Here is a 23,821-nt window from a genome sequence, read left to right on the forward strand (position 1 = left end):
TATCTCCAGGTCAAATAAAAAACCTCTTTGTCTTCTGGTTTGTTCATGCTTCAAGCTGACATGTTCTAGAACTATTTTTTCTGTTATTGGTAGAGTGGTCCTGTCATCCTGCTCGTCAGCTGTGATAGTGAGGGTGCCAACTGAGTTGCTGCCCTGCCATACCACATCCCCCCTTTGAGGCCTCTCCATTTAGTGGCTGCAGCAGATACAAGGACTTTCAGTATTAAGCATCTCCCCAGCTCTAGGCCTTAGGTTAGTTATAGACTAGCTATAATCAGAAAGGAGGGGTCATGTATCTTATCTACCCATGTTGTTAGGAGAGGCTATTCCTTGCAAAGGGACATCATACTTGGAGAGGTGGACAGTCAGCAAAGGAGACAAAAACCCTCAAGGAGACGGATTGATGCAGTGTTTGTGGCAATGGACTCAGAGGTGTGGGGGATGCTAAGGATGGTGCAGGGCAGGTTTGAGTTCAGATCTATATTGTTCATAGAGTTGTTATGAGTAGGACTCGACTTGACAGCACCTAACATAACTACCACCTACCTAGCCCTGTTAAGTCCACACAGACTTGTATTCTGGCTAAATATGTATTAATGTATATATATTTGTATTGTGGACATAAATATACATATTTGATCCAACATCTATCAGATAGTTTGTCATATTGTGGTTTGCATGTTGCTATAGTGTTGGAAAAAAGTCCTGGTGACAAAGTATATAATGCATTGGGTTGTTGTTGTTATGTGCCATTGAATTGACTATGACTCATAGTAATACTTTGCACAGTATCTCTGAAACCTCTTCTACCCTCAGTCAATCTCACTGTTTCCGACACATCTAGCCCCATTACTCCGGTCACAGTGTCAACCCATCTCAAATATGATCCTCCTCTCCTGTGCTGTCTTTCCACCCTTCCTAGCATTATGTCTTCACCAAGGACTGGTCCCATTTGGCAACATGCCCAAATTTTTTGAGATGAAGCTTCAAAAATATTTGCCTTCAAAGAGAAAATTGAGTTCACTCCCTCCAGGACAGATCTGTTTGTTTTCTTGGCAGTCCATGGCCTATTCAATAGTCTTCTCCAGCACCACAACTTAAAAGTATCAGTGATTTTTCTGTCATTCTTAGTCATTGTCTACCTCTCCAATGTATAGCCACAAGTGTGATGGCCAAAGCCTGGATAAGGCACATTTTAGTCTCTTGACCAATACTGCTGCTCTTCAAGACTCGGGAGAGGTCCCTGAGAGCTGATTTCCCTGGTGCAATTCATCTTTTGATATGTTGACTGCTGCTGCAAAGTGTTGATTGTGGAACTGAGCAAATTGAAATTGTTAACAATCTATATCTATTCTTCATCTATCATGGTGCTGTCAACTGGCCCAGAGGTTAGAATTTTGCCTTCTTGATGTTGAGATGCAATCCATATTGAAGACTGTAGTCCTTGACCTTCTGTAGCTAATGCTTCAGGTCCTCCTCAGTTTTGGCAAGCAAGGTTGTCACAACATGCATAATGCCAGTTGTCGGGACTTGTTCCAATCCTAATGCCACATTCCTTCTCATAAACTACACCCACCTGAATGATTTGTTCTGCATATATACTGATATGGTATGGAGAAAGAATGTAGCCCTGATGCACTCTTTTCTGGATTTTGAACCATGCAGTATTTCCTTGCTCTGTTTTGGCAACTGTTTCCTTGTCCAACTATAGGTTTTGCATAAGCACAATTAAGTCTTCTGGGATTTCCATTCTTCCCAATGTCAGCCACAATTTGTTGTGATCCACACAATCACATTCTTTTGCACAATCAATGAAACACAGATAGACATTCCTTTAGTACTTTCTGCTTTCAGCCAAGATCTGTCTGACATTGGCTATGATGTCTCTAGTGCCTCGACCTCTTCTCTGCCCAGCTTGCATCTCTGGCAGTTCTCTGCCACTGTACTGTACCAGTAATTTTGGATAATCTTTAGCAGGAATTTGCTTGCATGTGATAAAAGTGATATTGTTCAATAATTCCCACACTTTGTTGGATAACTTTTTTTTTTAAATGGGAATAAATATAGACCTCTTCTAGTCAGTTTACCAAGTAATTGTCCTCTATATTTCTTGGCACAATCTGATGAGCATGTCTAGGTCAGCATCTGTTTGTTAAAATATGTCAACTGGTATGCCACCATTTCCTGGAGCCTTGTTTCTTGCCAATTCCATCAGAGCAGCTCGAACATCCTTTTTCATCACTATTGCCTCTTGATCATTTACTGTTTCATGAATTTCTTCTGTGTGAGTTCTTTTTGGTACAGTGACTCTGGGTACTCCTTTCATCTTCTTTTGATACTGCCTGAATCATTCAATATTCTGCTCAATGAATCTATAAGTATTTTAACTCAAGGCTTGAATTTGTTTTTCAGTTCCTTTAGCTTGCAAAATGCCATTTGAGTTCATCCCTTTCAATTTTTTACTCCAGCTCTTTGTACATGTCAATATAATACATTGTTTTGTTATTCGGACATGCCCTTTGAAATATTTTGTACAACTTCTTACTTTTCTGATTTCTTTCCTTTATAAAAATATGGAACACTTCATGAATTTTCATGTCATCCTTGCGCAGGGGCCATGCTAATCTTTTCTGTATCATTCCAATTTTAGTATACGTGGGGCCGAAGTGAGCACTGGATATCGTATATTCAAGGTCAAGTATGGGATTCCTGATCTTGACTGAGCTAAAAGTGTTGTGGTTCATGCCTACTCCAACTCACAGCAGCCCTACATGGCGGAGCAGACCGACCAAAGGGCTTGGCAGGCTGGCCTCTTTACAGAGCCGGACCAGTAGGTGCTTTCTCCTGAGGAGCCACTGGGGCACAGGAGGCATCAGGCCTTATGTTAGAATCCCCAGTGCTTATCCGTTATGCCAGGATGGTTTCTTGGACCAAATCTACCACTTGGATTACCAGTCAACAGGGCTGAATTACAAAATGCAGGGACACATCTTTGCTGTTGAGCAACCAGGGGTCCAGGACGATGCTGAGGAAGCTTACAGAGGGCATAAACATCTAATTGTTTGTGAAGAGCCAAAGTTAAACTAAAAAAAAAATCATAATTTGTAGGTGTGGATGATCGCCAGGAGGCACGTGTGCATGTTTATACACTGGGATAGTGAAGGTGTAAAAATGAGAGGGAAGATAGAGTGGAAGATGGGAGGGAGAGGCATTCTTGGACCCAGCACAGGGAAGCAGCTTAACTCACCTCCATATACACTGGTTGTACCACAAAAAAAAGCAAAGGTGATGACTCAATGGCAAACTAACAGAGAACACAGGACATATAGGTGCCCAAGGAAAACTGTTCACCCAGGGCACACAGTCCCTTTTCCCAGTGAGAAACCCATATAGGCCTGGCTTTAAGAGGTCCATATTGCTGACAAGTCTTTACTGAGTGACCTCTACTTGTCAGGCACTGTGTGAGAGCTGAGGAGGCAGTGCGGCATAAGACTGACGAAGTATCATGAAGCTTACATAAAGAATAAAGATGACCAGAAAGGAGAAGCCAACATGATCTCAGGCTATAACATCTGTGAACAGATGACCTGTGGGAGAGGTGCGACCTTACATGCTTAAAGAGAGACAGACTTCTATAGAATATTCTTTGATTACTTTTATATTTACAGAATCAAAATCTCATAGGAAACTGTAAATGTACTATATCTATATATCTTCTTGTTGGTATACTTGAGTTAAAACCAACTCATATTTGGCCCTTCAATGGGTTTTCAGCGGCAATAAACTGCACCAGAGGAGACTGCCTATCTTTCTGCTATAAAGCAGCTGGTGGATTCAAATCATGTGCCTTCAGGTTGGTAGGGCAGCTTCTTATCACTAGGTCACCAGAGATTCCTATGCATGTAATACACCAATGTTAGTTTATTTCTTTATATAACTACTCTAATAAGTGAGTTAAAAGGCAGGAAATTTTAAACAAAACCAGAGACAACCGTTTTTCTCTCTGATACAAGAGTATGACAACCTCTGTTTGTCTTATGCATGAACTCTGCATCCTGGTTCCTGATATTAAGCTGAAATGTAATTTAGAAGATAAACCCTTGTCTGTCCTGTCCTAGCTAAGAGAAAATGGCAATCATGATGTGGTGTAATTGGTTTTATGCATCTATGACTAAAAACCATTTGAAGTAGGAGTTTGAAGATGGTTGTGTACTTCAGTTAGTGAATTTATTCCTAATAGTCTTCCTTTAGTCAAGTACACACATTTTGCAGGTGTTTTCCGACTGGCAATAGCACTTAGCTCAGAATATGTTCTTCTCAAAAATCAGTGAAACACATTCACCTTCAGCTTATCTGCCTCGTCACTGACATCAATCAACAGGGAAGACATCTTTCTGCCCATTTAGACACAGTTACAGAGGACCCAGACTGTCAAAAGAACAAATAAATGTGTCTTGGAAAAGGTGCAGCAAGAGTGTTCTTAGAGGCAAGGAAGGCGAAACTTTGTCTCATACACTTTTGGGAATGTTGTTAGGAGGGGCTGTTCCTTGGAAAGCGACATCATGCCTAGAAAGGCAGAGGGTCAATGAAAGAGAGGAAGACCTTCAAAGAGATGGACTATAGCAATGGGCTCAAGGGTGTCAGAGATGATGAGGATAGCAAAGGCCGGGGCATGTTTCAGGTCTGTTGTTTGTAGAGTTCGTATGCATGTACTAGACTCGATGGCACATAATGACAAGGTACTGTTGTTGTGTAACATCAAGTCAGAGCTGACCCACAGTGGGATTTTAGAGGCAGTTAATCAAATGGGAGATTACCCATCCTTCTGTGGAGCAGCTAGTGAGATTCGAACCATATGCTGATGGGATTACAGTACAGCAATAGTAGATAGTACTCTGAATAGGAACTCCTAGGAACGTGTCCTTCAGAAACAGATAAAATAAGGGGGAGGGACTGGGTATATCGATGACTATGCCATAAAGATGACTCTCCCCAAAGACAGTTCCACATGTTCACACAAGACAGCTAGACTTTGTAAAGGAACAGGCAGTGATCACCAGCATCGTAGGGTCAGCAGGATTTCACTGAAAGTGGGTGTTGGACCCTGATAGGTGACTTGAGTGGGCACAGAACCTTGCTGTGTGTGTCCAGGCTCCAAAGTCATATTGTCTTAAAGAGTTTTAAGATTATCATGAGCAAGGCTGTTGCTGATTGCCAGAGTCGATCACAACTCATAGCGACTCTATGAACAAAAGGCCTGATGCCTTTCTATAACTATCGTCATTTATCAAAGTTCATAGTTTCCAGAGGCATGTTGTTTAGGAAGTGGATGCCACCTCAGGGATGGATGGGTGGGTGGATTGATTGATTGAGTGAGTGAGTGAGTGATTATTTATTTATATAAAGAAAAGCAATAAGAATTTTTCTAGAATATAAAATTCAGTAACAGAAAAAATCTGTTAAGTGTACTAATAGTACATATTTCCTAAAAAAAGACAAACAACTAAAGAAAAAAGAATTCTTTTAAAGAATAGTAATTTTTACCTTCAAAAAAACTTCAAAACTCAGAGTCATCAAGTTGGAATCAACTCATAGCTGACCCTAGGCTATAAATCACACAGGAGTAGACTGGCCATCTTTCTCCCACGGTGCTGCTGGTAGATTTGAAACACCAATGAGGTCAGGCCTTTGGATTAGCCTTCTTAAACCCAACGGCTCACTGAGTGAGGAATTCAGCCGTAGCAAAAATGTTATTCTAACTGTAATTATTCTTTATAGGAACTGTTGCCTATACCTGAAATTTAGAGAGGGTGGATGGAAGAGTTGAAAAATTTAATCTCCAAATTCATCTCTGAGAACACAGAATGAAGAAAACCCCACAGACCCTATCCATAATGCCTAAGCCATAAAAATTCATTTAGATTACAAGAGAAATCTTTTAGTTGACACTCTGCTTTTCCTCCCCAAAACTTTGTTGTTTGAATGAAAGCTTATGAGGAAGTTGATTTTGCACTCAACTATTCATATACATTTATTATGTTGGCTTACTGGTAAGGAGTTGTGCTGCCAACTAAGAGGAAAGTGGCTCAAATCCACCAGCTGCTCCAGAGAAGAAAGATGGGCAATTTCCTTCTATGCCATTTATAGCCTCTAAAAACCCACAGGATGGTTCTGACTCAATGGTAATAAAAAAGACCCACATTCTAACAGTACTCTTCCTGTTTGTTCTTTGTGACTCATTTCCGTTCTTCTCTTCCCTATTCTTTGTTACCTTCTAACAATTATTCCTGGGCAAATGCTGCCATTCTGGTTTTGTATAGTTGACTGTTTTAAGGAGTGAGTAACTCCCTGGTGTTACTGTTAACCACAGAGGTCTGTTTACTTTCTGGATAAAAGCTGAGCAGAGGATAAGTTTAGTTAGTTCCACGCTCCAAAGGTAATTTAGGGTCACAGTTTTGGGGTTTCTACCAGTCCCTATTAGACCACAAGTCTAGCCATGTTCATGATTTTTTAGTTTTGTTCCACATTCTTCACTTGTTTCATAGGTAGCTGGGCATTATTTAGTTCTTCCAGTCTCAGGGGAAGGGAGGCTGAGGTTTATGTGGTCCTTTAGATTGTTTCTCTATATCATTTTCTTCACTCTATTTTTCCAGACAAGAAGAGGCAAAAGCTCTGCATTAAACAGCTGCTAGAAGGCTTTTAAGATCTCAGGTGTATCCAAAATAAGATGTAGAACACTGTCTCTATGAGCTATACTCTGCCAACTGACTTTAAGCTCTAGGTGTAGTCCATACGGAACTATGCTGCTGACCCAAAGGTGGCAGCCGTCTAGTGATTTAAATCCACCAGGGACTGCCAGAAAAAATATGCACAATCTCCTCCCCTGTGATTTACAACCTCAGAAACCTGCTAAACAGTCGACTTGTTTTGATTATTGAATTTGAGTTACTCCTGAGATTGCTGAGTCTCTCAGATCAGCAACTCATTTCCACAGGATACTTGGTTATGATTAAGAAATCAATCTAACTTTGCCTCCTGTTGGCTCTGCTGTGTATATGGATATATTTACAGGATATACTAATGTGAGTGCTTCAAAATACTGTGTGTTAGACCCATGTGTGGGCCTGAGTGAAGCTCTTCTTAACTGCCCATATCTCTTTGTTTTGCCTGTTTATCCACTCGTACACTGATGTTTTGTTATTAATGATAATGCATGAATGTGTATGTAATAGTAGTTTCCTTATTCTAGTACAAACTTTGTATCTAGACTGTGGCACAGCTCTGTTTCACATATATAAACACAGACAGCCCTCATGCCATCAAGTGGCTTTATTAACCCCATTGTAACCATAGGTAAGTAAATTGTACCTTGTGAGGCTGCAATGCAGATGAGATTAGTTGGAAGAGATGGTTGAGGAGGTCAGTGTACCCAGTACATCCCAATAGCTTTGATTTTGCCTAGCAGGAGACCACTTCCATCAGTTTTGGCAGATTGTGTTTCCAATCCTAGGTCCCACTACCTCTATGGTGGGATGTTTTCTTGCGTACCCAGTACTGGGGCCCACCCATCCGTGAATGCATCAAGAGTTATTTCTTAGGTGGGAATGAAGACCTTACACTGAAACAAAAACACCACAGTAGCACCTGGGATGGTACAAAAGGAAGCAGAACAACAGCAAGCTCTCAGAACTTTGCTTTGATACTAAGTTCAAAGAAAGCAGAACTCTTTGGATTCAGATTTTATGTATTTTTGGAGTGACAACTTAGGTTCTGAAGGCTCCACATAGCTTTCTGTATCTGGTTTCTCAAATCTGCCTTTACAGCAGCATCTTTACTATATGCCCGGACTACATATCATCTGTGCTACTATTACTTGGAAGCAGGAGTGGCATCCACTTCCTAAACAACATGCCTCCGGAAACTCTATGAACTTTGATAAATGCGAATAGTTGTAGAGGAGCTTCAGGCCTTTTGTTCATAGGGCTGCTATGAGTTGTGTTCAACTTGAAGGCAATCAACAACAACAACATTAATACCAGAAATGTTTACTTACATCAGCTTTGTTAAAAATAAATTTAATATCTTCCTTACTCATGTCTTAAGTTCTATCTGTGAAATCGTCAATTATAAATGAGAGGTGTATTTTTCTAATGCATTTACATCTTCAAATAGAATGTTGATATATCAACTAAAGTCATCACAGGACTTCAGTACTCTAAGTTCTTGTTATGGAGAAATCTGTGACTGTCCAATATTTATTTTCTAATTCAACAATAGTTAAATAATCCAAATATACCCTCAAAACCTATTTTTATATATGTGTATGTATGTAGGTGCATGTTGTATTGTTGTTATGTTGTGTCACTGAGTCACCTGAGACTAATAGCGACCCTATGTACAATAGCTCTGAACTCAGCTCTATCATCAGTCTCACTGTCTCCAACATACCTATCCTTATTTCTTTAATTACTTTGTTAATCCATCTCATCTTGTGTCTTCCTCTCCTCTGCTGTCCCTTCACCCTTCCAAGCATGATATCCTTCTCCCAGGACTGGTCCTTCCTCACCATGTGCCCAAAGTATGCATGACAAAGCTTCAGAACCCTTGCCTCCAAGAAGTAGCCTGGTTTCACCCTCTCCAGGTTAAACCTGTTTATTCTCTTGGCAACCCACAGTATGTTCAATACTCTAGAACCACAAGTCAAAGGCATAAACTCTGGTGCCAATCCTAGTGAATGTCTAGCTCTCTGATTCATAGCAAGTAACTGCAAAGACGTTGGCCTAAATAAGGGGCACCTTTGTCTCCAGACAAACATTGTTGCTCTGTAGAAGAGGTCCCTGACAGCATATTTCTCTAGTGCAATTTCTCTTTTAAGATCTTGACTGCTGGTGACTATAGTTTTAACTGTGGAGGTGAGCAGGCTGAAATTGTTAATAACCTCAAACTCTTATCTATCATGGTGCTTCCAATTGGCCCAGTGGTGAGAATCTTTGTCTTCTTAATATTGAGCTTCAATCCACATAGAAGATTGCAGTCCTTAACCTTCTGCAGCAAGTGCTTTAGGTCTTCCTCAGATTCAGTGAGCAAGACTGTGTATCTGCATAATGTCAGGTTGTTGATGAGTCTCCCTCCAATCTTGATGCCACATTCCTCCTCATAAAATCCAACCTCCTGAATATGTATACCATTATGAGGAGTACCACAAAGTAGCACATCTAGGGCAGCATCTGTTCGTTGAAGTATATCAATTGGTATACCGTCAGTTCCTGGGGCTTTGGTTTTTGCCAATTCTTTCAGAGCAGCTTGAACTTCTTCCTTCATCACCACAGGCTTTTACTCATACATTGTTTTCATGAAATTCTTCTGTGTCCATCAATTCCTTTTGTTATAATGACTCCGTAGACTCTTTCCATCACTTTTAATACTTCATGGATCATTTAATATTCTACCCAAAGCATCCATAAGTATTGCAACTCGAGGTTTGAATTTGTTTTTCAGTTCCTTGAGCTCAAGAAACACTGAGCTAATTTGGCTCTTTGATTTTTACTCCAGCTTTTTGCACATTTCATTATAATACCTTACTTTGTCTTCCCACGATGTCCTTTGAAATCTTCTGCCCAGCTCCTTAATATCATGATTTCTTCCCTTTGCTTTGGCTTCTTGGCACTCTAGTACAATACTCAAGGATTTCCTCTGATACCCATTTTGGTCTTTTCTTCCAAGCCAAAGGTGGGTGATTTTAATCTGTGGCCCTCAGGCCTGTTTTTGTTTTTGGTCAAACATTCTTCTAAGCAGTATAGGACTAGTCTGTCCATTTGCTGTGCAGAGGTAACTCGTGGTTGCTCCGATGCCAAACACTGTGACACTGATGTGTCAAATGCGAGAATGGTTATCCATGGTGAACAGTGTTTGAAGGAGCTCCCCGATAAAACAAGCATGGAAGCAAGAGTGGCACACACTTCTGAAATAGTTTGCCTCTGGAAACCCTATAAACTTGGAGAAATGATGAAATTTATGCAAATGTTCAGGTCTTTGTTCATAGGGTCGCTATGAGTTGTCTACAACTCTACTGCACTTAACAACAACAACAACAACAACAACAACTGTCTCTGTAATGATCTTTTGCATTCTTCCTGGATGATATTCTTGATATCCTCCCAAAACTCATCTGCTCTTCACTCATTAGTGTTCAAGGCTTTAAACCTGTTCCTGAGATGGTTTTTAAATTCAGGTGGGATAGAATCAAGGTAATATTTTGGTTCCTATGGATTTGATTTCATTTTCCTTAGCCTCCGTTTGAACTTAGTAGTTGATGTTCTGTTCCACAATCAGCTCCTGGCCTAGTTTTCACAGCTGATATTGAGCTTCTCCAGCGGTTCTTTCCACAGATGTAATCGATCTGATTCCTATAAACATCAACAGGTGAAATCCATGTGTATAGCTTGTGTTTATGTTTTTTATAAAATGTATTTGCAGATGCTGCCCTAGAAGCACTCACCAAGTTGTGCCAAGAAATCTGGAGGACAACCACTTGGCTGACTGACTGGAAGAGATTGCTATTTGTTCCCATTTCAAAGAAAGGTGATCCAATAGAGCGTGGATATTATCAAACAATATCATTAATACCACATGCAAAAAAGATTCTGCTGAAGATTACCCAAAAAGGACTGGAAGAGCACATCAGCAGAGAACTGTCAGAAGTGCAGGCTGGGTTTAGAAGAGGCTGTGATACTAGGGATATTGTAGTTAAGGTTAGATGGATCTTGGCTGAAAGCAGGCAGTACCAGAGGAATGTCTGTCTGTGCTTCCTTGACTATGCAAAGGTTTGACTGTGTGGTCCACAATAAATTGTGGCTAAATCTGAAAAGAATAGGAATCACAGAACACTTGATCGTGCTTATGCGAAGCCTATACTTGGACCAGGAGGCAGTTGTCAAAACAGAGCAAGGAAGGGTGTACGCCAGGGATGTGTCCTATATCCATACCTTTTCAATCTATATGAAGGACAGATTATTTGGGAGGCTGGGCTCCATGAGGAAAAATGTGGCATCAGGATTGGAGGAAGACTCATCAACAATCTGCGTTATACTGATGATACAATCCTGCTTGCAGAAACAGAGGAGGACCTGAAGTCCTTGCTGCAGAAGGTGAAGGACTGCAGCTTTCAATATGGATTGAAGCTCATTATCAAGGAAACAAAGATTTTCACCACTGGCAGCATCATGATGGATGGTGAGGGGATAGAGAATGTAAACATTTTTTCGTTTGCTTGGCTCCACAATCAACTCTCTTGGCACCAGAAGCCAGGAAAAGAAAAGACATATTGTATTGCAGAAGTCTGCTGTCAGAGACCTTGCCAAAGTACTGAAGAGCAATGGTGTTACTGTGGAGACTAAGGTGCACCTGATGCAAGCCATGGTCTTTGCAATCACTTGTTATGCATCAGAGGGTTGGACAATGACTAGGGATGATAGGAGAATTGATGCCTTTGAGCTGTGGTGCTGGAGAAGAGTATTGAATATACCATGGATTGCTCAGTGAACAAACAGGTTCATCCTGGAGAAGTTTAAACCAAGCTGCTCCTTGGAGGCAAGGATTCTAAAGCTTTGTACATTGCATTGAAACAAATGAGGGAAAGAATTGTTTAAAAGCAATATACAATTGGGTATTATGGTCATGACAAGAGTCCAGAACAAAGGCTGCACAGTATACCAATGAAAGAATTTTTCTTTTACTTTTCAAAGAGAAGAGTGAATTGGGGGTGGAGGGCTGGGGAGGGAGAAAAATGCAACAATGAATGAATAGAAATCCAAAGTCTCTGTAAACATTAAAATTAATAATAATAAAATAAAACCAATTTTTTTTTAAAAAAAGGGCTTCCCAGGTTAACCCAATCATTTCAGAAGTATCATCTAATCATTTCAGTTAAATGGCTTATTTCGGGTCACTCAGCAAACTGCCAAAGAACCAGAGACTCTATACTCAGAATCTAGATTCCCCATCTAGTGCTTATCTCAGCAAAATCATGTGTGGAACATGCTAACACAGGAACACGAGTGAGGCTGGTGGATTTAAGACAGTAGAGCCTTCACCCGTCCTTGAACATGAAGAGGCTTGAGTTATCAATAACTCCTTGGGGAGAGGATGGTTGCAAGCCACATTTAAAGAAGTCCTATGAGTCAATGGAAATAAATTATGAATAAAGGTGAAGTCATTATTTCGGAAAGTATGATGTAAGGAATAAGAGCACATCTCTACATCAAGATTTCACAAATCAAAAAATGCTTTGAACAGATTAGGAGACCTTCTTAACTAATAATAATAATAATAGAAATAATAGCAGCATTAGTAATAATAGTTGTTTGTGGTTGTATACCATAAAGTCTTAACTGACCCATAGCTGACCCTCTCATGAGTTTTCAGAGGCAGTTAATTGCATGGAAGGAGACTGCCCATCCTTCTCTTGTGGAGCAGGTAGTGGCCTTGAACTGCATGCCTTCAGAATTGGAGGACATCTTCTTGCCACTAGACCACCAGAGCTCCAGTGTAATAGTGTAATAGTAGTAGTAGTAGTAACATCATTTATTGTATATGCTAGCCATTAGAATTAGCAATTCAAATGTACTGATATTTCTGTGATGCAAATGGCATCATTCCCATTTTATAGATTAGGGAATGGAGTCTGAGCCTATGAGATGAGTGGCCAGCTGTCCTGTGTGCCCTTGAAGTTCATACCCTAGGAAACCCCTCAGTCTTGGGCAGACCAGGCTACTTAGTCACTCAGTTACTGGCACTGAGAAACTGTCTAGCCATGGCTGTCTTTTACAGGATAACTTTCCTCTAGGTTGTAGTCTAGAGTTTCACATAGGGGTTTAAAGAAGGGTGTGACTGATCTCTCACATAACAAGAAGTCTTCATCTCTGTTCACACACACACACACACACACACACACACACACACACACACACACAGAGAGAGAGAGAGAATAAACTGTGTAACATCAAACAGCCATTCCTGCAGAAAGGTAAAGAAGGTATACTTACCTTGACCTCAAACTCGAAGTGTTCATCCTTTCCTTGTCCACAGAGAACGTAGCGTGGAATACTAATTTTAATCGGGTCCTTCAGGTCATACGGATTTGCTCCCAAAGAGCGAGACACCATCCGCTATCAAAGGCACAGCAGATAGAGAGAACAAAGAGAAACCAGATTACTCCAGTGAAAATACTTGGTGTGGGTAGAAAGGAGAAAACATGTTTCAAGGAGAGAAAAGAGCATCAAACTTACAGAGTATTTAGAAAAATGATGGTTTCCTTTGAAAGAAAAATTCTAAGTCTCTCATAACAAAAGACTATTCTTCAGGTTTACCATTCCAAGAAGCTAGGGCAGAGCACTTAGAAATGGAGTTTGGCTTTGAAGTTCCTTCCAATTTATAAGAACAAGTGAAAAAAGGAACAGATTATGTACACTGACTGTAAAAAAAAAATCATCAGTGTAAACAAGACTTCTTTTTGAAAAGTCTGGACTATCTGACAAACTTCTTTTATTCTTCACAGACTATAAAGCCTCCTGTATATAAAACTGTAAAAGCTGGAGATTTTATTCAAATTCACTTTATTTTTCATCTCTAGTCACTTCTAGTAACCAGTGTCGTATGGAAAACTTTTTACATCATAATTAAAACAAACCCCAAGTATTTTATTTATATGTCATTGGTTTAAAAATCAACTTGGTCTGACAAATATTTATTATCTGAATGGTAGAAAGCCAGAACGGTTTGTAGAAGAAACTTTGGAGGAGGAGGAAGAAATCTTCTAAATCAATGTTCTTGAATATGAACATGAGGTAATAATCTACATAATTTTTTCTTTTTAAAATTTGCGTTAACCTGGTTTTAGGAGAAGCAGATTTGATAGGTAGTCATTTTGTGGTTGCTGCTAGGTCTTACCAAGTTACTACGACTCCTATTTATCCTATGAACAAAAAACCTGAACCTTGCCCTATCCTGTGCCAACATCATGATCTTTGATATACATTGTTACAATCACTGTGTCAATTCAACTTGCTCAGTCTTTCTATCTTTTGCTGGCTCTGTAACTTTCTTAGAGAGACAGCATGCTAGAAGACAACATAATTATTATACTTAGCACATATTAAATACTTACTAGAGATGGACCTGGTTATATGTTGTAATATATTTGAAACTCTCAAATCCCCTGTGGGCTAATATTACGTGCCAATGAGTCAGAACCAACTCATAGCTGACCCTCCAGCAAGTTTTCAGAGCCTATTAACTCACATAGGAGGAGAGTGCCTATCCTTTTTCCTCAGAATAGCTAGAAGATTTGAACTGTATGCCTTTGGGTTGACAGTACCACTCCTTATCACCAGGCCATCTGAGCTCAGTCTCCCTCTAAGTTATTAACAATTATTAAGCCTATTTATCAGATGACAGGCAAGACTATGAGTTTAGGCAACATAACTGAGGCAAGCAGGTGGTGGCAGCGTTAGGTGTTGGAGAGTCAGAACTGACCCATGTCTGACCATCCAGGGGGTTTTCAGAGGCTGGACACAGCAAAGGAGAAGACTGCTCATATTTGTCCTGCAGAGCAGCTGGGTTGGCAGCACAACTTCCAAAGCCACCAGGATCTGGATGCAGGCTAATCTAAAATTTGCTTTGACCTCTAAATTACAAAATTCCAGTTACATCTGTGACAAATCAAACGAACATATACAGAACATAAGGAGAGGGAATCTCATGATTTCTATGATTAGGCAATAAAACTCCCTCAGTTGTCTGAAAAGAGTGACACTGAATTCTCTTTCAGCCAGACAGAAAAGGTCATGGACCCTTGAATCCTTTACCGGGGATGAGGTGTGGGGGGGAGGGGGTGTGTGTGTGAGGGGGAGAGAGACGGAGAGAGACAGACAGAGAGAGAGAGCGAGACAGAGACAGACAGAGAGTGAGTGAGAGTGTGCACACTAAGATATCTAGATGACATAAAAGCACATGTTTTGTGTGAGATTACTGTTTTAATTCTAGCTTTGGCAACATATCAAGGTACCAATCTTTTAAAATACTTTAATCCCCTCACATCACGTGGCTTATCATCCAAGACAAGATCTAAAAATTGCTTATTGCAAAGGTGCAATTATTCCACTGTTTAAGTAATTTTTTAAAACCATACTTCTGGGTGCTTTTGAGGCAGCTTTGATTCACACTGATCATACTTATTACAACTACAGAATGAAACCCTATCAGATGCTGTGCCATCTCCACAATTTCTACTGTGCAGAAGCTCGTTGTGGCAATCACTGTGATGACTGAAATTTTTGAGGGTCTTCCTCTTTTTCACTGACCTACTTTTCCAAGCACGAAGTATTTTCTCAAGGACTGACATCCTACCATCACCACAATGTCCAGTGTATGTGCGATGAAGCCTTGCCATCTTGGTGTGAACACTGGCAGCACATGTTGTTGTTGACTGCCTTTGAGTGGTAACAAAAATCACAGAGGAAATTCTTAAAATTAGGGCTTTTTACTGTTCTTGTTTCTTGTTATGTGCCATTGAATCACCTGCAACTCATAGCAACCCTATGTGCAGATTAGCTCTGAATCCTGCCCTATTCTGAGCCAATCTCATCATCTCTGACAGACCTAATCCAATAGCTCCAGTCACTGAGTCAATCCATCTCATCCTGGGTCTTCCTCTCCTGCACTCTCCCTCCACCTTTCCAAGCATGATGTTCCTCTCCAAGGACTGGTCCCTCTTGATCATGAGTCCAAAGTATGTGAGACTGAGCTTCAAAGTCCTCGCCTCCAGGAGGCAGCTTGGTTTCATCCTCTCCAGGATAGATCTGTTTGTTCTCTTGGCAGTCCACGGTATGTCTTCTCCAGCACCACAAGTCAAAGGCATCAATTCTCCTTTTAGCACCTTTAGTAACTGTCCAGCTCTCTGTGAAGACCATAGCCTGGATCAGGTGCACCTTAGTCTCTAAACTGCCATCATTGAATTTTGTTCACATTTTTCTCCCACTTTGTCCAAGATCCTCCACTGTTTCTCTTTGGAGTGGTCAGTAGTGGCATCCAGGCACCAGGCAGCTTTTCTGCTCTCTTAGGAAGTGAAAGTTGAAGGTTGTGTAGTCTATTAGTCCTTTGAATTGACAGGGATGATTTAAAAGAGGTTTCTTTCATTATCACCAAGTGGATTATTTAGACTCATTCTTTATAAAGGAAGTTTTTATAAAAGAGTGACTCTTCAGCAGGAGACTGAATAGCAATAATTTGGAAATAGTGTTACATAAAAAGATGAAAGACTGAAGAATATTACTAGAGCTAAAGAAAAACAAAATCAGGAGTAAAGAAAAGATGATAAATGCCTCTTCTGTAGGGATGCAATATGTGGGTTTAGATGTCCTCAGGGCCATGGACAAAGCAGGGAGCTCTGGTGGCTTAGTGGTAGGAATCTCAAAGGCAAATGGTTTGAATTCACCAGCTGCTCAGCAAGAAAAGAATGAGCAATTTCCTCTCATGTGATTAACTGCCTCTGAAAACCTTCCAGAGGGTCAGATACAGGTTGGTTCCAACTGAAAAGCACACAACAACAACAACAACATTGGCTAATAACGAGCATAGTCTCTAATGCATAAACGGTTTCAAAAGAAGCTGGTGATCAGTCCATAAATGGAAGTTATGTGAGCCAAGACCGAACTGGAAAACTAGTCTTAAACGTGTTCCTTCTAGTACCCAAAGGTTTCTACTAAAGGAAAGTGTCATGAGTTTTATTTCCAGTAGAGTCTTAGGAATCTTGCCATAACATGTCTGTGGTAGACAGAATTACTGATTCCAATGTCTCTCTATTCTAAACTATTCCTGTGGTTATAATGTATAGCTGTGCTTCCTTCCCCTTCATTCCGAACTTGACTGTGTGACTTGTTATTTTACATGATGGAGCAGAGGTGTTCACACCTGGGCTGGTCCTCTGAGTTCTGTCATGACTATGATGGTCACAGCCATTTCAGAATAAACTCTTAACACAAGGCGAGTGGAACTCTCACTCAATACTACTGAATTATAGGCTAAAGAAGAGATGCTTCAACTTACTTGCAAATCATCAGAGAAACAAAAAGATCTTTTCATGTTGGGCATTGTTTGCTATTCAACAAAAGCTTACTGAGAGTCACTACAATAGATATTGGAATAAATATTTTGTTACTAAAGTAACAAAAGGCTAAAAGGGTGTAGTTCCTCTAGTAAGACTGCTTGACCACCAAGGAAAGCTTTAAATCATCTATGGAAAAACAATGAAATAAAAATTACTGAAATGACTATAAACCTCAAGCATTTGCCTCCAAAAATTTGTACAGAAAATGTTTTTTTTTTCCCCAGCAACAAGAAAAAATGAAGACACAAAACGTTTTGAAACATTTTCAACAAAGACTAAGTAAATGTATACTAACACATAAACACAGGCTATAGACATTGATTTCCCCTTATGGAATGCACAGGAATCAGATCTATTACATCTGTTGAAGTGATCACTGGGAAAGTTCAGTATTGGCAATGAAAATTAGACAAGGTGCTAAATGCAGAACAGACCATCAACTAACTACTCAGATGGGAATGTAAATTATAGCTAAAGAAGGTAAAATTAAATGCATAGGAATCAAAATCTTATCTTGAATCTACCCTATCTGAATTTAAAAACCAACTCAGAAACAGATTTGAGGCCTTCAACACTAATGAGTGAAGACCAGATAAGCTGTGGGAGGATATCAAGAATATAATCCGTAAAGAATGAAAAAGGGTCATCACAAAGACGGCAGAAGACCAAAATGGATGTCAGAAGAGACTTTGAATATTGCACTAGAGTGCTGAGAAGCCAAAGAAAAGGGGGGGAAATCAAAAAGTTAAGGAGCTGAATAGAAGATTTCAAAGGTCAGCTCAGGAAGAAAAAGCAAAGTGTTATAATGAAATATGCAAGGTGGTGGTGTTGGAAAATCAAAAGAGCAGAACTCCCTTGCATTTTTAAGCTAAAGGAACTAAAGAACAAATTCAAATTGAGAGTTGAGGATGCTATGGGTGGAATACTGAATGATCCAGGAAGCATTAAAGGAAGATGGAAGGAGTATACAGAGTCATTGTATCAAAAGAATTGGCTAACACAGAAGAATTTCAAGAAACAAAATATGATCAAGAGACAATGATGATGAAGGTGGAAGAGCAGGCTGCTCTGAACAAACTGGCAAAAAATAAGGCTCCAGGAATTGATAGAATACCAACTGGCATATTTCAACAAACATGTTTACCAGGTTGTGCCAAGAAATATGGAGGACAACTACATGGTAAACTGACTGGAAAAGATCCATATTTATTCTCATCCCCCCAGAAAAGGTGACTGAAGAGAGTGTGGAAATTATCGAACATTATCACCAAATTACACACAAGCAAAATCCTCCTGAAGATTATCCAAAAACAACTGGAGTCTTCTTGCAAGATGCAGCTCTTATTGTGAGGTGTGACTCTTCTAGGACTTTACTCTGCTCAAAGACACCAAGGTCTGTGTGGTGTGGCAGGTCCAAGGAGCGTCTTCTAGCCACTTCCCCAGCATCTAACCCAGGTGCACTCACACCCTGGCCAGCAACAGAACCACTGCTTGCCAAGTGGAGGGGCTGCAGTTTCACCACCCAGCTGCTGCCTTCACTGTCCTGTACCAGGGGCACCAATATCACAGGTACTTTGGGGAAAACATAACTGTCTAGCTACACCAAGTGGGATCCCTTAAGCTCAAGCAGAAGGGGCTGGGCCAGGCAAAATTGGACTAAGTCACAGCTTCTAGAAAGCAACAGAATTCCCTGTTCTTCCATTTAGGTCCTTTGGTGAAAACACTGCTGCCCGGCCATCAGACCTCTGGGCTCCGGGCCAAAAAGGGAGCACAAATATACAGGTCTTCCAAAAAATGTTGTCATACTCTGGGTCACTATATAGCTACAACATCCTAATATCTACTAAGAAAAGACTCATATAATGTCAAAAAAGCAGCTGTGTGCCTCAGTCATCAGGAAAAGACAAAATAACCCTTCCCCTAAAAAAGCAGACTCAATGAATACAACAGATAGGGAGAACCAGAGAAATACGTTAATGTGGAGTTATGTGAATAGTTACAGAAGAAGATTCAAATGATGGAAGAAACATTGAAAGCCATTAAGATAAAAAATACCCCAGAGACAATGATCCAGAAGAAATACATTGATGAGGAACAACTTCAATAGCTATGGAAGAAAACGCAAAATATGGAAGAAGGAATTGATAGTATAGATAAAGAAAATGAAAAACTGGGAAAAAATCATCATGAGACAGAGAGTTACAGACAACATAGTACTGGAAATAACAGAAAAGCATGAAAATGCAATCTAGAATATTAAGACTGAAATGGCAGAAGTGTCCAATGCGCTGGTAGAACAAAAATGTAGAACTGAAGAAAAGGAACAGAGAGTCAGTGAGTTGGAAGACAAGAGCCTCACTGAAAACATACAAGAAAAAAAAATCAGAGTTGAGATGCAAAGAAAATGAAGAAAACATTACAATCATGTGGGCTGATATGAAAAGGAACAACATACATATGATGGGAATTCCAAAACAAGGTAGTGACAGGGAAATCACTGAGAAAATTGTGAAAGAAGTACTAGAAGAAAAATCCCCAGGTATGATAAAGAATGAAAATATCCACATTCAAGAAGCACAGAGAACATAAAATACACTAGATTCAAAAACAAAAACTCAAGACAAATCATAGTCAAATTCTCCATATTAAAAGATATGGATAAAATACTGAAAGCAGTGAGAGAAAAACAAAGAGTTACCTACAAAGGGTAAAAAAGGGGTAAAACGGGGAGGGATTGTATAACAATGAAAGAATTTTTCTTTTACTTTTCAAAGAGAAGAGTGAACTGGCGGGAGGAGTGGGCAGGGAGAAAAGTGCAAGGCAAAAAAGAATGAAAGAAACTCAAATGTCCCTAAAAAATTTCATTGACATTTGTAACGTTGTTGTTAATATGATAAAAATAATTTTAAAAAATGAACACACACATAAAAAGGGGTAGAACAATTCGATTAAGTTCTGATTTCTTAGCAGAAATCATGCAAGCTGGAAGAAAATGGGATGGCATTTAAAACATTGAAAGAAACCAATTGCCAGCAAGCAAAGCTCTTTATCAAATATGAAGGAGAAATTAGATTATTTGCAGAAAAGAAGGAACTTGAGGAATTTTTGAAACCAAGACCAAAACTACATGAAATTTTAAGTCATTCACACAGAGACACCAAAGGAAAGTAGATGGACCATAGTAACCAGAAACAACAGAAAAAGAAACACAGCAAATTGGCAAAAGTAAAACCTGGCCTGACAATAATAAAATTTAATGTGTATAAACTAAATGAACCAATCAAGACAAAAAGAGTAGCAGAATGGATAAAAACAAAGTCCATCAATATGTTGCCTACAAGAGACAAATCTAAAAAAAAAGAATAGAAGGATATGCTCAAAATTGAAGGCTGGGAAAAAAATATACCAAGAAAATGGCAAACACAAAAAAGCAGGAGTGCCAATAATAATCTCTCATAAAATAAGACTTCAGAATGAAAACCACCATAAAAGATAAGGAAGGAAATTACATACCAATCAAAAGGCACAACAGATCAAGAAGACAAAAACATTTATGCACCAAATGATAGATCTGCAAAATACATAAAACAACGGTTAACAAAGTGAAAAAAGGAGATAGCACAACACTAGTGGTAGGAGACTTCAACACACTACTATCACCAAAGGATAGGTCAACTCAAAAGATACTCAACAAAGATGCAGAAGATCTAAACTATACAGTCAGCCAACTGGACCTAGTGGATATATTCAGGGTACTGTAACCAACTAAAACCCAATTCACTTTCTTCTCAAGTGCACATGGTACCTTCTTCAGAATCGATCACATTATTAGGACACAAATCAAGCCTCAACAAATTCAACAACACTGAAATAATACAAAGTATCTTCTTAGACCATAATGCCATAAAAGTAGAAATTAACCACAGGAGAGTAAAGCTTATAAAACCACTCATGTGGAAACTAAATAACTTTCTTCTAGAACATTATTAAATTGTAAAAGATATAAAAAAATGAAATAAAAAAAGTTCCTTGAAACAAATTAAAATGAAAATATACCAAAACCTCTGGGATGCAGCTAAGGCAGTCCTCACGGGACTGTTCATAGCAATAGGCACACACATAAAAAGGGAAAAAGGGAGGGGAAATCAATGATCTAACTCAGTACCTTCATCAAACAGAAAAAAGAACTATATCCTCTGTTGTTGTTGTTAAGTGTCATCAAGTGGTAGATGACACTTAGCTACCCTATGAATGAAAGACCTGAATAATCGTATATCTTTGATTGTTTCTCCAAGTTTATAGAGTTTCTAGAGGCAAGCTATTTTGGAAGTGGATGCCACTCCTGTTTCCAAGCTTGTTTTAATCAGGGAACTCCACAGACCACTGCCCACCATGGGTAACCATTCTCACATTTGATACATCATTGTCACAGTGTTTAGCACCTATAGCCTCTAACAGAAAAGAAATTATAGGGACAAGAGCTGAAATCAGTAAGATAGCAAACAGAAAAACAGTAAAAATCATCAATAAGACCATCAGCTGGTTTCGTGAAGGGGTCAATAAATTTCACAAACCACTGTCAAACAGAGAGAGAAGAGAGGGAGAGGGAGAGAGAGGGGGAGAGAGAGGGGGGAGAGAGACAGGCAGAGGAGAGAAAGACACAGAGAGAGACAGAGAGCACACACAGATAACTAAAAAAACTATAGAGGTGAAAGCAAAACAAAACCAGATGAAATTAAATCAATATATCATAATAATATGAAAAACTATACTTCAATAAATTTTAAAACCTAGAGGAAATGGACAAATACAGAACAATCAAGCAGACCTAGCACAAAGAAAGAAATTTAAAAAGTCATAAGAAGACCTTCTCATAAGAAAAGTCCTGGACCAGATGACTTTACAGCTGAATTCTACCAAACATTCAGAGAGGATATATCACCAACCCTACTTAAACTATTAGAAAAAATAGAAAAAGAAGGAACACTCCCAGAGCCATTCTATGAAGCAAGCATAACCCTCATACCAAAATTAAGCAAAGATATTACCAAGAAAGAAATTACAGACCAATATCTCTCATGAACATAGGCACAAAAATCCTTAACAAAATCCTAGCCAATAGAATCCAAAAGGAGATCTAAAAAATAACTCATCATGACCAAGTGAGATTCATAACAATTATTCCAGGGATTCATAACAGGTATACAATGATGATTCAACATAAGAAAAACAATCAACATAATTCACCATATTAACAAAGCAAATAACAAGAATCATATGATCTTAGCAATTAATAGAGAAAAGGCATTTGACAAAATCTAACACCCCTTCCTGATAAAGACACTCAGCAAAATTGGAATAGAAGGGAAATTTCCTTTACTTAGTGAAAAGTATATGTGAAAAACAAAGAACCAATATCATTCTCAATGGAAAAAGACTAAAGGCATTTTCCTTGTGTGCAGGAACCAGACAAGGATGCTCACTGTCATCAATTCTATTCAATATTGTATTGGAAATGCTTGCTAGGGCTATACAACAATAGAAGAAAATAAAAGGCATGCAGATTGGCAGAGATAGTTAAAACTATCACTATATTCAGATGATAATGGTAGTATGCACAGAAAAGTCACAAAGACTCAATAACAACAACAATAACAACCCAACAAACTTGTTAAAACTAGTAGAGCAATATATTAGAGTGGCAGGATATAAGATCAATATCCAAAAGTCAGTGGGGATTCTTCTATAGTAACAAAGAGAACTCAGAGAAGGAAACAAACAAAAAAACAAAAAACAATTACCATTTATAATAACCAACTACAAACTGAGATACTTGGGAGTGATCCTAACTAGAGACACAAAAGATTCCTTCAAAGAAAACTACACAACATTTCAGTGAGGCACAAGAAAAGACCTAAAATAAGTGGAAAAATGTTCCCTGTTCATAGATAAGAGGACTTAATATTGTGGAAATGGCAATCCACCAAAAGCAATCTACGTGTTCAACACAATCCCAATACAGATATAAAATTTGTTTTTCAAGGAGATTGAAGAGGAAATTGTCAAGTTTATGTGGAGAGTAAAGAGACCCTGAATAAGCAAAGCTTTTCTGAAAAAACAAAAATGAAGTGGGAGGCAGAACTAGTAATCAAGACAGCATGGAATTGGTACAATGTCATAAACCAATGAAATAGAATCAAGGACTCAGAAATGGACCACTCTATCTATGGTCAACTGATACTTGATAAGGAAATAAAACCTATCAAATGGGGAAATGACAACCTGTTCAACAAATGGTGCTGGCATAATTGAACTGCTAACTGCAAAAAGCTGGAACAGATCCACATCTTACATCATGTACAAAAATCAACTAAAGGTTGATCAGAGACCTGGGAGAAAAGCCCAAAACCATAAAGTTCATAAAAGACAAACAGGGATCAAGCTTAGACGGCCTAGTCTAAGGTATAAAGAAACTGTCAAATACAGCCAGAATTGCACAATCTGGAGAGGATAAGCTGATGAGTGATTTAATCTTCTAAAGATTAAATCCCTGTATACATAAAAAAATTTTTCCAACGAAGTTAAAAGACAACCTTTGGCAATACCATTTCAGACAAAGGTCTCATATCAAAATGTTCAGAAACTTACAGGGCGTCC

The 23,821-nt window shown here is 39.1% G+C and overlaps 1 protein-coding gene across 2 annotated transcripts in view; it reads right to left on the bottom strand.

Annotated features, from left to right (window-relative positions):
• The window catches only part of KIF16B (kinesin family member 16B), a 385,768-nt gene that overhangs the window by 107,096 nt on the left and 254,851 nt on the right, over positions 1–23,821 (bottom strand). For both annotated transcript variants that reach the window (XM_006894757.1, XM_006894756.1), the window contains one exon: positions 13,044–13,166. In XM_006894757.1, the coding sequence (XP_006894819.1) occupies positions 13,044–13,166 (123 nt within the window). The remainder of the gene's footprint in view (positions 1–13,043; positions 13,167–23,821) is intronic.

The sequence above is a fragment of the Elephantulus edwardii genome, unplaced genomic scaffold (genome assembly GCF_000299155.1).
Source record: "Elephantulus edwardii isolate Elephantulus edwardi_28Jun2011 unplaced genomic scaffold, EleEdw1.0 scaffold00150, whole genome shotgun sequence".
Lineage (NCBI taxonomy): Eukaryota > Metazoa > Chordata > Mammalia > Macroscelidea > Macroscelididae > Elephantulus > Elephantulus edwardii.